Raw genomic sequence first — 15957 nt, forward strand, 5'->3', positions numbered from 1 at the left:
GCACAACAAATAACAGAAACAAAAATACATAAACTGTTAAATTTGCATTGTTTTAGAAATCCCATGTGATAAAATTCCATGGAGAACATAACACTACATATGACATGCAATTATAGTACTCTGTAATGCTAAATGACTTCATTACTCATAAATTTACCATGAGTATTTCTTTGTACTTCACGGGAAAGAAATTGATAAAAATTATTTTATAAATGCTTCATGATTCTTCTTTTGAAGGAGCATTTTCACTATAGATCATGTTATAACTTTATAGTCTACATTTTATGAACTAGAATAAGTAACTTATTGTATATTTTAAAATGTAAATATTGGAAGCAAAAATATATTATCAGAGAAGCACAAGCTAAGGTGTCCACAAGAGTTATGAATGATGGAACTGAGATTGAAAATTGAAGGTGGTCAGCTACAGCTTAAGGGTCAGTGGTCCTGATGCTTCCATATTCTAACGAAGAAGGTTGTATGAAAGTGTATTTGAAAAGGTAGAATAGAACATATTGTATTCAATAGTTTTTAGCTTCATTTATAACATTTAATTTTTAGAATTTGATATGAGTTCCTACTTGAATTCCTGCTCTATGGCCTTCAAATGACATGGGTGGGTCCACAGTTGAAAAAGTTAGACTTGTTAAGTAATACACTTCATATTCATTCAAATTTATCTCAGTTTCTTTGGTGGATACAAATCCAGTGACCTCGCTAGTCATAGATTCTTAGCATCAAAGGAACTTTTGATTTAATTCAAGGTCTGCAAAATCTGTTAGCTAGTCAGTCAGGTTCTATGTGAAGACTTCTAGGATGTGGGCACTAGCAAAATTCTGTAATAGTCATTCTTATTGGAGGTAAAGAGTTACATTTTCAGCAGTATAATTTTTTATGAGGGATAAAAGCAAGAAAAACACATTTCTTGGGTGTGGACAGAGGAAGGCAGAACAAAAGTAGAAATCACATGGAATTTTCAAAATTAATAAAACTTTTGAGTGAAGGAAATATAACAAGTGATGAAGTACATGTTCTACACAAACTTAGGACAGTATGAGAATAGTAATATGAGAATAAGAAAAATGCAACACTTTTTTCTTCATTCTAACAGCAGTAGAAGAAAAATGTCTCATCTGTGAGACACAGGTTTTTTCATTTGACTATTGCCTTTGGATATAAGGGCTATCTTCTCAACTTACTTGTTCTTTTTCTGGTTTTATTTTGTTTTGCTAACCCTAGTCTCCTTTACCTTACAAAAGTCACTTGTAGGACTACTTCCTTCACTTAGTTTATTCTCTGTATTTCATTTCATGTGCTTCTTCATCTCATTCACTCAATCCAAGATTTTAAAAATTTACCACACCCCCTTTCTTCAATATAAAAATAGGGTAACAAAATAAGGAGAACTTTAAAAAAAGTTTCCGTGCCATTCTTGTCCATTAGTTCCTTTCTAGAAGCAATCAACATTACCAATTTCTTGTGTGCCCTCCCAAAGTTATTCTATATTTATACTATATAAAAATATATATGTATATACACATATATGTGTATGTGTGTGATTCTTCCTCTAATTTGAAAAAAATTGTGATAAAATACCCATGAGAAAACTTTTCAAAATTGTAAAATATATTGAACATACAAATTGAACTGAAAATATTTGTGCACAGATTAAAGAAAAAGAGTAAAAAAGCCACCTGTTCCTACAAAAAAATTAGAATGTTTTAAGAAAGGATAAATACACCAATGAAAAAGTTATGAATGGCAAAGTAGATCAAGTGGTAGGACCACCTGCCTAGTAAGTGTGAGGCCATGTGTTCAAACTCCAATGCCACCAAAAAATAAATAGCAGATTTTCTGAGGTAACTGAGGTCAAATGAGAATGGTTTCAAAATTCTATAAGAAGCAGATATGAGGAAAGGGAGAATTATGGCATTTTTACACAGAGATTCTTCTGATTAAGAAAAAGTACAGTTTGTAGATAACTAGCAGCTATATTTAAAGTAAAATAAATAGTAAAGGTCATTTTCCTACCTGTCTTTATTTTGAGTTATGCCAAAACACAATATATAATTATAATAAAATCTAAATCTAACCACATTTATCTGCATATGTGTTAGTTTTATAGTTTTATGATTATTTAAATATAATGGATTTTTTTCTCTTAGCTCTCCCATACTCTCACTAAGGAGCCAATTTAGATCTATTGAATAAAGTCTAAAAGGTAAGGGTCACAGAATGAAGATTTAAGTTTTAATCTTCTAATGACATGCAGATTTATTGGAAAAATGTGGCAGCTTAGAGAAAGCCATTTGGGTGTTTGTTATTCTATTTGAAAATAAAATTTAATAGCAATTCTATATCACTAAAACAATAATTTGCTGTGTAAAAAGAATACCAACTGGCAAAATACATGGTTCAACACTTTATTATTTATCATTTTTGACATCATAAATTATACAGATCATAGCCATAGCATAATTCCAACAATTGTACTCTTACATTCTACCAGCTCTAATGGTTGAGTATTTAAGAAATTTTGACTTCTTTGTGTGTTATTAGGATTTTGTAGAGAGGTATTCTTTATAATCCTTTTATCTATGATTATGTGATATTAATCATTTCAAAAAATTTTAAAGGTAGTGGCTAAAAAAGGAAATAGCATCTATAATGCAGGATGTTAGCTCTGCAAGTTGACTTCTAATATTTGATCCAAACTTAGCTTAGATACTAAGTTTGTTTATAGCAAATATCTGAAAAAAGTCTCCCTAGAAATGCTATCTACTTAATTGACTAGACAGCCTCTTTTTCCTGTACATATTTTTTATACTACATACTGATGTTTTTATTTTTTTATAAAACTTTTTGTTAGGATATATTCATTATATGGGAGGAGGATTCGAAGTGACAATTCCAATCATACTTATATTGTACATTATTTACATTTTCCCTACCATCTTCCTGTCCATATTTTGATGAATTTAAACCTGAAATTCAGTCCTTTGTCTTAAGTAAAAGTCAAGAGAAATATACCTTACCACATGTATGTTTTGAAATTTAATTTCTGAAGTTCATCACATGAAATATGTGATAATCCATTACCAAATTTGCTGCATATTACTAATTTTCAGGAAACTTCAACTTTTGTAAAGTGTCAAATAATGGAATAAATACATTTCAATTGAGAAATGATAAACAAATTTGAGGATAAAGCAATTCAGATGTTATTCTGTGTCAGTGTCACATGCCCAGGAAGACAAAGCAATGACTCCTGAAAGCTCAAGCGAAAAACACCACAGGGATTTGTCATCAAGGGAATCCCTGCCTTCTCTAAAGTGGACAGAACACAGTTCCAGCAAGTTTTTCCATGTAATGATCAGACCTACTGTGGCAGTTGGTTTAAACAACCACAATCGTGTTTTTATGTGTAATTTTTCAGTTCTTTAAAACACTGTACTTGAAAAACAAAAATAAGAACTATTATATTTTTCTGGTCAGATTAGGTCTATGGCTACTGATTTCCAATACAGTTTTATATAGAGTGAAATCTAAACTTTCATGTATAATGCCAAAAGAGATGTGGAAGAAACAGTAAATGATTCCTGGAAGATGAACTGTAAATTATTTCTGGAAGATGTCTATCCAATATGGTGATAGCAGAGCTCAACATGATATTAGGCAGGGAAGTGTGAAAAATGAAGTTACAAAAAATTCAGCAACCCAACTGAACAGAATAGAGTCTATAAAATGCAGGACCTTTGTCCACTATACCTTAGAAAACAGCAAAGGAAACTGAAGTAAGTAAGAAAGAAACAAGAAAATTATGTTAATCAATGACATTCATGTTGCCAAGGGAGGAAAGAAACTGAAGTTGAGGTCAAGTGTATCTGAAGGTGAGTAGTAAAAGCGTTTTTTTGTTTTGTTTTGTTTTCTTTTATTTTACATTTTTCTGGAACATAATAACTAAAATGCAACAACATTAAGGTCTGTAATATACTCCATATGCCATTAGTTAATCTTTCATTTTATTACAGGATCTTAAAATAATAGTACTAGGAGAACTTCTTGTGAAATAAAAAAAGAGAAGAAAAGTAGAAAACAGGAATGGTAAGGGTATTGTCAATAGTTTTCCATGTCAAAATAATTTTCTTTTGTTTTTATTTAAATTGTAAATTTTGATGTGAATAAGGGATATTTGGTGAGTGTGTTAAAATGTGTATGTTGGGTCCAAATCCGGATACACTAATTCAGCAAGTCTAGTTTAGGGGAAGAGAAATCTGTACTTTTAATATTGTGTTAGATAACTGTTATACAATAGTCATGCTCAAAGAAACACATTAGGTTAGATAACAGCACACCCTCACCAGACACCTAATTTCCTGGCATATGGCTATTAGACTTCCCACTATCAAGAACTGCAAGAAATCCATTTCTGTTGCTTATAAAGCATCTAGTTTACTAAATTTTGTTACACCAGCCCAAGCAAGCTAAAAAGATAAAGTGCCTCAAACTTCATAGAAGATAAACTAACAAATAGATTATAGGTAAGTTGGTGATATAACTATTTACCGAATTCTTTGCATTTTTAGGAGGAATCAATATAAAGAAATAATTTGAGAGTAAAACTTGATAAACATCTGATGGGATAGGCAAAAAAAAAAAGAAAAGAAAAAAATTGAGAACTTACACTTGGAGCACTGTCCTGGGGTCTCCAACTTCACCCCCATCACCAATAGTCAAGGTATCATAGCCAATTTCCAGATCAAATTCTTCAAAATTGATCTGGATAACCTAGTAATAAACAGAAACAAACACTTTGAATATCTTAAATTATGTAATAAAACAAAAGAAAAGAATGGCTGAGAAATATTCAGATTGCCATTAAGAATATCTATGAATTTGACGGCATGGGAGAAAATCATGCCTGAGTGTTTCTGAAGTTCATTTATTTTATCACATGACTTACATTGCTATATTTTGCCTTCTGCCTAAATTTTCAATGAAGTGGTATAGCTTCTGTGTATAAAAATACTCTTATTGAAGCATCTGAAGCATGGTTAATGCAGATCTACTTTAAGAAGTCTTTACAAAAAGGACATGTAGGTGGAGAGTAGTTTCCCACACACTTGCATATATTTTTAATAAAGTTAACATGGAAAAATTGTGAGCTATTTCCACTAGGTAGTAAGGCTTAAAATATAGTTAGAGCTAAGCTTGAATCTAGATGACTAGATTTTATGTTATCAGGTTTATTTTGTTGTATTCAAATGAAATGTGATGGCAGAACTGGGAACCCCCACTCTGAAATAGTCATTACACCATGATATATAATATTGCATTGTTTCTTACTAACACATACTCAGGTATTTATGCATTTTTCATGCAATTATTTAAAACTCAAGTTTAATTAAATTATAATGATTAGGTCCTTAATATATTATAAAATAAGATAAATAAGAATCATTACAGAAAGAAATTATATAAATAGGGTCTCATATGTAATCATTTCTTTAGCTAAGAATAATTTTTAATAAATTATCATCTGAAAACATAAATATCTATCTGTTGTTATTACCATTATTAGAGATTAAATGAAGAAAAAATATCTTTAAGGATATTCATTATTATTTGTTGCTTGATTTTATAAAATTATTTAAAAATGAAAGAATTTAAGTCCTGACTTTTGAGCATGAAACAAAACAAAAATCTTCGTTATTCTTATTTCTTATTTTAAATATATTTCTGTGAGTTTGACTAAGTTGGTTGCTTCAAGCAAGTTCAATGTAGCATATGTAAAATACTGTACATTTCACCTGGTCAGAATTTAAAATTTTGTTTTATTTAAGTATAAATACCTTTGATTAATAATTACCTGACAATAGTTAAGTTGTTTTTCAGTTTTGTTTATGTGTGTTTTGCTATTATAAGCAATGTAATTATGAGCAACATCATACATCTTTTAATCATATTTTTAAGTATTTCTCTAGGTAATACACTTGTATGGTTATAATTTATTTTATAACAATGTGACATATGATTTTCCAATATTGTTTACTGATTTAAATGTTCACAATTACCTACATTAGATTTCCTTATTTTTACCAATCTCCTGGGCATCAAAAGTGACTTTTCTGCATTTTTCATTACTAATCAGTTGTGTATTTTTTTATACAATAATTGTCATTTATGTTTCTGTGACATAACTATTTGTATTTTGGTAATTTTTCTTTTTGACTCTGTGTACTAAATATTTCAAGAATTTTTTATATCTGTGATTCCCAACAATTTTTCATTAGAGAAGTAATTGAAATGAATAATATTTTAGTTAAATACATGAGTCTACCTGCAATAAAAATTTTGCTTGGTCTTTTTGCCAGGGGTTTACCTTGCCACTCAGTGATTGAGGATCAGTACTTTTGTTCCAGCTGTAGCTCACACCATAGGGCCTGGCTCACTAGTTGAGATCTGCTTTATATATTCTGAATAGTAATGAATTACATGTGTTATGATATCCTCTTCAAGTTTATAGCCTGCCTTTTTCACATTTTTAGTTAAGTCATTTGATAAAATAAGTTATTAAATTACTGGAGTACAAGTTGATGATCTATTATTTCATGAACAGCACTTTTGTTTTCTTGAACCAAAATTGTAAAGATATTTTCTCCCAAATTAACTCTTATGGGAATTGACTTTTATAGAAATTGTGAGGAAATTATCTTGGAGGAAGAATTTTCATATGGTCCCAAGATAATAATCCGCCCTCCCCCGACTTTTGTCGAGCTTCTGTATAATTCCCTCCACTTGAATGTGAACAGGATCTGTAAATACAATAGGATGTTAATTTAATGATTAGTTTATATTATATGGAAGAGATGATGGGGTCTTATTCCAGATGTAAGTAAGGTTTACTTTGCTATGAAATGACTGTGATGTGTTTAGATAAGAATCTTCTTGTGTTTATATTGATTGAACATTATTGAGCTTCCAGTCTCTTTCTGCATGTGTAAATTCTAGTCTTCTTCAAATTTGGGAAGTTTTGGTCATTGTTTCCTCAAATATTCTTTCTACTTCCTTCTCTTTTCTCTTTAACTTCTATAATATGTATATGCTTGTCTACCTGATAGTATCCCATAAGTCTTTTTACTTTTTCCATTTTTTCCTATACTACAGACTGGATAGTCTCATTTTTTCTATTTCAATTTCACAGATTCAGATTTTTGTCTGACTTGATTTGGTACTGAAAACTTCTAATTAATTTTTCATTTTATTCATTGGACTTTAACTTCAGAATTTGTACTTTCTTTTTATAATTCATATCTCTTTATTGGTATTTTAATTATATTCATACATCATTTTCTTGGCTCTCTTCACTTCTTATTACATTCTTTCCCTGCATGGATATATTGGACACAATTGACTCAAAACCTTTTTGTACTAAATTAAATATCTTGGCTTTATCAAAGATGGTTTTTATGAATGTATTGAGTCATTTGAGTGAGCTATACTTTCTCATTCCTTTTTTATACTTTTTGATTTTTTTCTGTTGAAAATTAGAAACTGAGAATCCTAAAGTAGTGATTCTGGAAATCAGTTTCTCTTCCTTTCCCAGGGTTTAATCTTCTGGATTGCTGAAGTCTTACACTGCACTTCTCAAATGTTTTGAGTGAAAGTTTCTTGAACTCAAAGAGATTGAAAAACAAAAATAAAAGCAAGTCTTTGTGGATTGGATCAGTACTGTGGCAATCCATTAACCCTTAGCCAGACCATTTAACATTAAGCTTTTATAAGTGGTTTGCACTGAGCCAATAAATCAACCAGTGGTGAAATCTCAGGGTCTTCCAGGACCTCTAGGCATGCATTTGACTCGTTTGCTTTTACTCCGGGACTTACATGTGCTACATTTATTTACTGTAATCTTGCTCATAGGTGACTGAAGCTTTTTCAGTGACCTTAAAATGTTTCTGGGGGATACCAACTCCTTTTTTTGTCCTGAGTGGTACCATAAATGGAGAAGAGTACCTTGTACCAGTCTTGAAATAATCTCCAGAAAAGTTAGAACAGTACCCTGTAGAATCAGGTTCCTGGGTCCCAAACAGAAAGAGTATGCTGTTGTCTTCAAGACTATGATTTGGTCAGAGATGGAGAAAAGGTAAAATGCCACCAAAGTTAATTTTATGTGTGTGTGATTCCGCAACTTACTTGGTTGCTATGAATCTTGGGCTATTTTTAGAGTCTGAGAAAGTTGGATCTGCCAATTTCTGGTCATTTTTGAATTCTTGTGAGAACTGGAGATTAGTACTGCTTATTTCATCATGGTGTGATGTCATTGCCTCTCTCTTTAAATATTCAACCTTACCAGAAATGCAATTATTAAACCTATTTTTTCTAAAACCAAATTCTGTGTTAATAATATTTGATACGGCATTTTAGTGTATATTCTAGGGCTAATTAATACAAAGTTGCATGTGTAGCTTTTTAGTATTCTACTTTTCTTCTTTTATAAAATAAACATTTAGTATGATCAGTGTTCCTGTCCATACCATTTTGAAGCATTCAAAAGTTTAAATTTATATAGTGTTATTGCTATACATTTCAAAATATTCTCAAATTGCATTTATTATGATTTCTTTGATCCCTGAAATATGGAAAATGTGCTAGTTAATATTTTTAAGAACTGAAAATTTTATACTTATTGTTTTCTGTAAAAGCCCATCAAGTTATACTTCTTAAATTCATTGCTCAATTTTATATCTCTGAAAATATTTTGTTTGTCTATTTCAACAGTTGAGAAAAAGTTTTCAAGTCTCCTACTATAGTCATGAAGTTTTTAATTTAATCCTTTCTTTATATCAAATCTCCTTCTACTTATTTACTGATGATTTAGAAACCAAGTACGAGTTTGAAAGTGTTGTATAGCCTGGTAAATAGATCATATATAAGAATCCAGGCTATGGATATTAAGTTTTGTTACTCAAGTGTATTTTGCCTGTATTAATATATATCACTTATACTTTTAGTGTTTATTTGTATAATTTTAATTTTTATTTCTGTATACTTTCTCTTTCTATGTTTAATAGGTAGTTAAATTGGTTCATTTTCTTCTTTCATTTTATCCACACTTTGGTTTGGTGATTATTTTCTCTGATCCTATTCTTTCTCTGTTCACTTGGAAAGCTATTAAATGTATTAATAGAGTCAATAATTTAGTTTTGTACCATTTGTCCTAAAACTACAGGAAATGCCTATTATGACTTTTTTCATTTTTGTTTCACTACTCACTTTTTTTATAGGATATTGCAACATGCTATTACACTGGGGTTCATGTTCCTTTATCCGTCCTTTCTCCTTCTTTCCCTTGTTTTTTATTTGAGGAAGCATATTTAAAGGTTTATTTAGTGTAGCTACATTAATGATGAACTTTTTAACTTTTTGTCTAACTTAGAAACATCTTTTGTTTACTCTTATTCTTGCTGGTCAGTGTTATCAAGTATACAGGTTTTAGTGAACCACTATTTTCCTGAAAATTTTAAAAGATATTTTTGTCACCTGACTTCCAGCATTGCTGCTGTACATTTTACTATTAGACTAGTTATTACTCTTCTCAGGATGCTTTAAGATTTTCTCTTTGTCTTGGGTGTTTTCTCTTTATTAAGAAATGTCCATGCGTACATATACCCTGCTTGGCATTAATTATCCTCTTTATGCTTCCAGATTAATGACTCTTGTTAATTTCAGAAAATTGGTCATTTTTTCAAATAGTCCTTTCTCTAATCTCTCTCTTTTAGCCTTCTGGGACTTAATATCGACATAAATTAGGTCTCATCATCTCTATGTCTCTTAACATGTCTTTCATAGTTCTCATTTCCTTATTTTCTTCTCTTTATAATCAAAAAATTTCTTGAGGTCTACCTTTGGTATATCAATTTTTTCTTACTAGTATATTCACTGATGTATTTAAATTTCAACAATTTTTTTTATTTCAAAAAGTTCTATTTTATTCTTTTTAAGTTATGAATAACAATTTTTAATTAATGATTCTTGAGCAGTTTTTTAAATTTCATTTTAAAATTGTAAACCTTTTCTAAGTTGTTATTTTTCTTTATAAAATAAATTTAATTTTATTGTGTGCAGTTAAACATAACACATGATGACTTTATACACAAATATATAGTGAAGAGATAATTAATAGTGAGAGAAATCTTCTCTCCTTGTCTTTCCATGATTAGAGTACATATAATATACTTTCTTAGCAAATGTCCACTATACAATACAACATTGTTAGGTATAGCCCACATGGTGACATTAGATCTCTAGAAATTTCATCCAAAATAAGTGCATATTTTTTATCCTTTGGCCTGTATCTCTCTATTTCCTTTATCCCACATTCTAGTAAATACTTTCCTATGTATTTGATTTTTTCCACCTATAAATGAGATCATGCGATATTTTTTTTCCATCTAGTTAACTTCACATATCAAAATATATGCAGAACTCACACAAATCAATATAAAAACAAACAAAAACCCAGTTAACTTGGGTGAGTGACTTCACTGACATTTCTCTGAAGAAGACATGAAAATAGCCAACAAACAAAAAAAGTGCTCAACCTCCCTAATCAGGGAAATGCATACCTCACACCTATTGGGGGACGAATTCAGAAAGACAAGAGGTAAATATTAGCAAGGGTCTGGAAAAAACCAACGCTTGTATGCTGTTTGTGGGAAGGTAAATTGTTGCATTGTGGAAAATAATAATGCGGTTCCTAAAGGAATTAAAAGTAGAAATACAATGTAACCCAGTAATCCCTTTTCTGGTTATATGCACTGAAAGGATAAGAAATGCCACCCTATTAAAATGGCCACACTGTTATGTTCACAGCAGCATTATTTACAATATGATAAAGAAACTCTGAAGTATAAATTTATGTTTTATGTTATGATCTGTATGCTTAAAACTAAATATTACTCAGCTTTTAGAAAAGAATGAGATCCTACCAGTGAGATGACATAGATGGATCTACATGGGTATTTCATATTTTTCTTAGTAAATTATTCCAATATTTGATGTCTTTAAATGTTTGAATCTGTATTTTTAAGAGACCCTTTCATAAGGGCTTTCTTCTCTGTGTATTTATATTTAATGATTAACCTATATTTAGCTGAACTTAAGTTTTAAGAATTTTCAGATCTTAAATTGAGTATAATACATTAATTTTTTTTCTAACTGGATCCAAGTGTTACTATCAAGCTGGATTCTACTGATACATTCTGAGATGGTCTCAACTAAATTTTATGTTCAACTATTGATTCAAGGAGAATACACCCAGGTGTTAATCTATAATTCCAGACTTATTCCCATATACTCCAGGAAGAAAAAAAAAAAACCTCCTTCCCATGCCTTCTCTTGTTTTATTTAAGCTTACTGTTCTTTTTGGATTTGTGTGTGTGTGTGTGTGTGTGTGTGTGTGTGTGTGTGTGTGTGTAGGTAGCCTTATAAACTTTTGACATTCTTAGCAATACATTGAAAAATGTGTTCCTGGTATTTCTTTGTAAGTAACAGAATACTTTTTCGATCATTCTATTCAAAGTCTAAGTCCCATGATCCACTTTATTCTAATCCATTTCACAGTAGATCTAGAGTGAATTGAAATTAAAACTAGGAAATGTTCCATGTCCTATGGTTCATATTAGTCTAGTAGGCTAATAGATGCAAATTAGGTGTCTAATAAATGACTGACTGATTGCTAGTTCTATGCCAAACTCTTGACATCCATTATTGTATAATCATGTCCTAAGGTACCCATTTAATGGTAGATTTTACTTTTCTTGAATTTTAACAGAGATTCATGCATGAATGTATGCAGCAATGAGAAATCTACCTCATTTTAGATTGATGAATTAATTATTAACTAATTCATATGCTTTCAGATAAGCACTTAACTACTGAACTATGACTGAAATTTTAGACACTTACTGTTCTTGAACGCTTTCAATGACACAATCACAATGAAGCTAGAATAGCCTGGCTGAATTTTCAGAAAACATTCATTTTAATTTGATTCATTTATGCCTAGTTTAAAATTTTTTCTGGAATTAGAATCCATGCATTAAAAATAAAAATTATCTTTGCTTCAATTAGTGGCATTAATATAAATAAAGCTTTATAATAAAAGTCAAAAACAGTACATTGATATAATCCAAGAGGAAAACATCTCAGAATGTATAAAATAAATTTTGAAAAATCTTCATTTATACCATAATACAAAGTAATACCAGGAGCCTGGTGTGAAATTTTCCTTCTTTGTGGATCCTTCCATCATATGAAAGTAGCTACATGGACAGTTTCCACCAATGTATCTTTGCATAATATGGAAGTGAAATGAAAGATAACATGCAAAAATGGACAACTAGTTGCAGTGTAATATGAACCCCTTTTATACATGGCTATTTGTTTAGGAGAGCTAAAATAGTATGGAAATAAGAAAAATATCATAAAAATTAGTACAGAAACAATGCTCCACATTTTGCTATCTTGTTTCTGAGAATTTGTGGATAAAAGCATTCTCTGCATTTACCTCATAAGACTGATGAAAGCATAGCTGCAATGATAGGATAGGCCTTTGAAGTATTTGAATAATTTATGATGATTTTTGACTTTTTAAATGAAAAAGTCACATCACTGATTTGACTTCCATTGTCTAGTGTTGATTCTAACTGGTTTATATTCTGATGTTCAATGATGGTTTTGTTAAACTTCTGTGGTGCTAATGAAGTCATTTAATATTAACATCATGCATTTTAACTGACTATATGGAAGTAATACATCTATAAATAGCATTAAATATTAAATGTTTAGTAGATCTACTTCCATAAAGTTCAAAACATGGATTTTTCCAGTATATTTTGCTAGAACTGGTATAAACACTGTATAACTTAATTTTCATTCTATGTGTCATGAACAGAGAATTTAAAACTATGAGCTCTACATCATTGAATTTTATGAAGTGATATAGAATTCCAACTTAATACTTGCTACATTCCATGTTTATCAAAGAACTTAGCCCACTTTTACAGAAGCTAGCATTCAACAAACTTGTGCAGTGGGATATGCTATTTGTCTGTGGTCACTCTCATAACTGCTGTTATGGCAGTTATACCCCTATTTTTTGCCATTATGCATTGTTTAGGACAATCTGCCTTTCAGCAACAATGACGAACTACATCTATGTACATCTCTTAGGCATTCTAGACTTAGCCTTGAATGTAATAAATGTATGAGACTTGGAATTTTTTATTAACAAAGATAAAAACCAGTTTCTTGTAAGCATTTTTCAAAGTAATTAAAGATGAAGCCTCTTCGACAAATGTTGCTGGGAAAAGTGGTTATCCATCTGCAAGAAACTGAAACTAGATCCATGTCTATCACCCTGTACTAGTATCAACTCAAAATTGATCAAGGACCTTAATATCAGACCCAAAACTCTGAAGTTACTGCAAGAAGGAGCAGGAAACACTCTGTATCTAATAGGAATGGCAAGAACTTCCTCAATAGAACCTCAGCAGCTCAGTAACTAAGAGAAAGGATGGACAAATGGGGACTTCATAAAACTAAAAAGCTTCTGCACAACAAAAGAAATGGTCTCTAAACTGAAGAGACCACCCACAGAGTGGGAGAAAATATTTGCCAGCTATATATGAGACAAAGGGCTGATAACCAGAATATACAGGGAACTGAAGAAACTAAACTCTCCTAAAATCAATGAACCAATTAAGAAATGTGCAACTGAACTAGACAGAACTTTCTCAAAAGAAGAAATTCAAATGGCTAAAAAACACATGAAAAAATGCTCACCATCTCTACCCATAAAGGAAATGCAAATCAAAACCACACTAAAATTCCACCTCACCCCTGTTAGAATAGCCATCAACAAAAACACCACCACCAACATGTGTTGGCGAGGATGTAGGGAAAAAGGAACCCTAGTCCACTGCTCGTGGGAATGCAAGCTGGTGAAACCACTATTGAAAAAAATTTGGAGATTTCTTAAAAATCTAAACATAGACCTACCATATGATCCAGCAATCCCACTCTTGGTGATACACCCAAAGGAATGTGATACAGGTTACTCCAGAGACACCTGCACACCCCCATGTTTGTTGCAGCACTATTCACAATAGCCAAGTTATGGAAACAGCCAAGATGCCCCACCACTGACAAATGGATAAGAAAATGTGGTATTTATAGACAATGGAATTTTACTTAGCCATGAAGAAGAATAGAGTGTTATCATTTGCAAGTAAATGGATGGAAATGGAGAACATCATTCTGAGCAAGGTCAGCCATGCTCAGAAGACCAAAAATCGTATGTTCTTCCTCATATGTGGACTTTAGATCTAGGGCAAATACAGCAATGTGGTTGGACTTGGATCACATGACAAGGGGAGAGCACATATGGGAGATATGGGAATGGGTAGAAAACCCAAAACATGAAAGCGTTTGATGCCCCACTCCAGAGGAACTAATACAGAAACCTTAAAGTGACAGAGGTCAACATGAGAAGGGGATCAGGAACCAATGTAAACATCAGTTAGAGATAAATCAACATGATTTGTAACACATTTGCACATGGAAGCAATGCTAGGAATGTCTCTGTATAGCTATCCTTAACTCAAGTAGCAAAAATGCTTTGTCTTCCTTATTATACTTATGTCTTCTCTTCAACAAAATTAGAGATAAGGGCAGAACAGGTTCTGCCTGAAAGGGAGTGGGGAGGGAGGTATGGGGTGAGGGAGTGGGGATAAATGACCCAAACAATGCATGCACATGTGAATAAATGAATAATAATAAAAAAAGATGAAGAACGATGTGTCTGGATGTGTATTTGATAACCAATGGAAGTGTGATTACAGTCACTTTTGACTGCCTTCCTTTTTCTTCTTTGGCCTTTTTCTTTTAATAGCACACTGACTTTGTTCAAATATTTACCCTCAATAATACAGCCTCCTGCTTCATGAACTGTTGGTCCCATACCAAGAGCCATGAGATAGGTTGAAATCACCTATGCCAATCTTGGCATTTGTCGTGGTTGGATTATTAGATTGTATGTATGTGACCTAATTCTGCTCGTGACCTAACTCTGCTCGTGACCTAATTCTGCTCGTGACCTAATTCTGCTCGTGACCTAACTCTGCTCGTGACCTAACTCTGCTCGTGACCTAATTCTGCTCGTTACCTAACTCTGCTCGTGACCTAACTCTGCTCGTGACCTAACTCTGCTCGTGACCTAATTCTGCTCGTGACCTAACTCTGCTCGTGACCTAACTCTGCGCGTGACCTAACTCTGCTCGTGACCTAACTCTGCTCGTGACCTAACTCTGCGCGTGACCTAATTCTGCTCGTGACCTAACTCTGCTCGTGACCTAACTGTGCTCGTGACCTAACTCTGCTCGTGACCTAACTCTGCGCGTGACCTAATTCTGCTCGTGACCTAACTCTGCTCGTGACCTAACTGTGCTCGTGACCTAATTCTGCTCGTGACCTAATTCTGCTCGTGACCTAATAATTCTGCTCGTGACCTAATTCTGCCTGTGACCTAACTCTGCTCGTGACCTAACTCTGCTCGTGACCTAATTCTGCTCGTGACCTAATTCTGCTCGTGACCTAATTCTGCCTGTGACCTAACTCTGCTCGTGACCTAACTCTGCTCGTGACCTAACTCTGCTCGTGACCTAACTCTGCTCGTGACCTAATTCTGCTCGTTACCTAACTCTGCTCGTGACCTAACTCTGCTCGTGACCTAACTCTGCTCGTGACCTAATTCTGCTCGTGACCTAACTGTGCTCGTGACCTAACTCTGCGCGTGACCTAACTCTGCTCAATGAAAGCTGAGGGCAACATACTGAGGGCTTTTATAGAACAATATTTTAGTGCTCAAAGAAAATTCAAAACTGTCCACTCTGC

General features: G+C 32.4%; 1 protein-coding gene across 6 annotated transcripts in view; it reads right to left on the reverse strand.

Moving 5' to 3' along the window:
- The window catches only part of Csmd3 (CUB and Sushi multiple domains 3), a 1205819-nt gene that overhangs the window by 545140 nt on the left and 644722 nt on the right, over window positions 1-15957 (reverse strand). For all 6 annotated transcript variants that reach the window (XM_074069090.1, XM_074069089.1, XM_074069088.1 and 3 more), the window contains one exon: window positions 4685-4788. In XM_074069090.1, the coding sequence (XP_073925191.1) occupies window positions 4685-4788 (104 nt within the window). The remainder of the gene's footprint in view (window positions 1-4684; window positions 4789-15957) is intronic.

Source organism: Castor canadensis, chromosome 3 (assembly GCF_047511655.1).
Source record: "Castor canadensis chromosome 3, mCasCan1.hap1v2, whole genome shotgun sequence".
Lineage (NCBI taxonomy): Eukaryota > Metazoa > Chordata > Mammalia > Rodentia > Castoridae > Castor > Castor canadensis.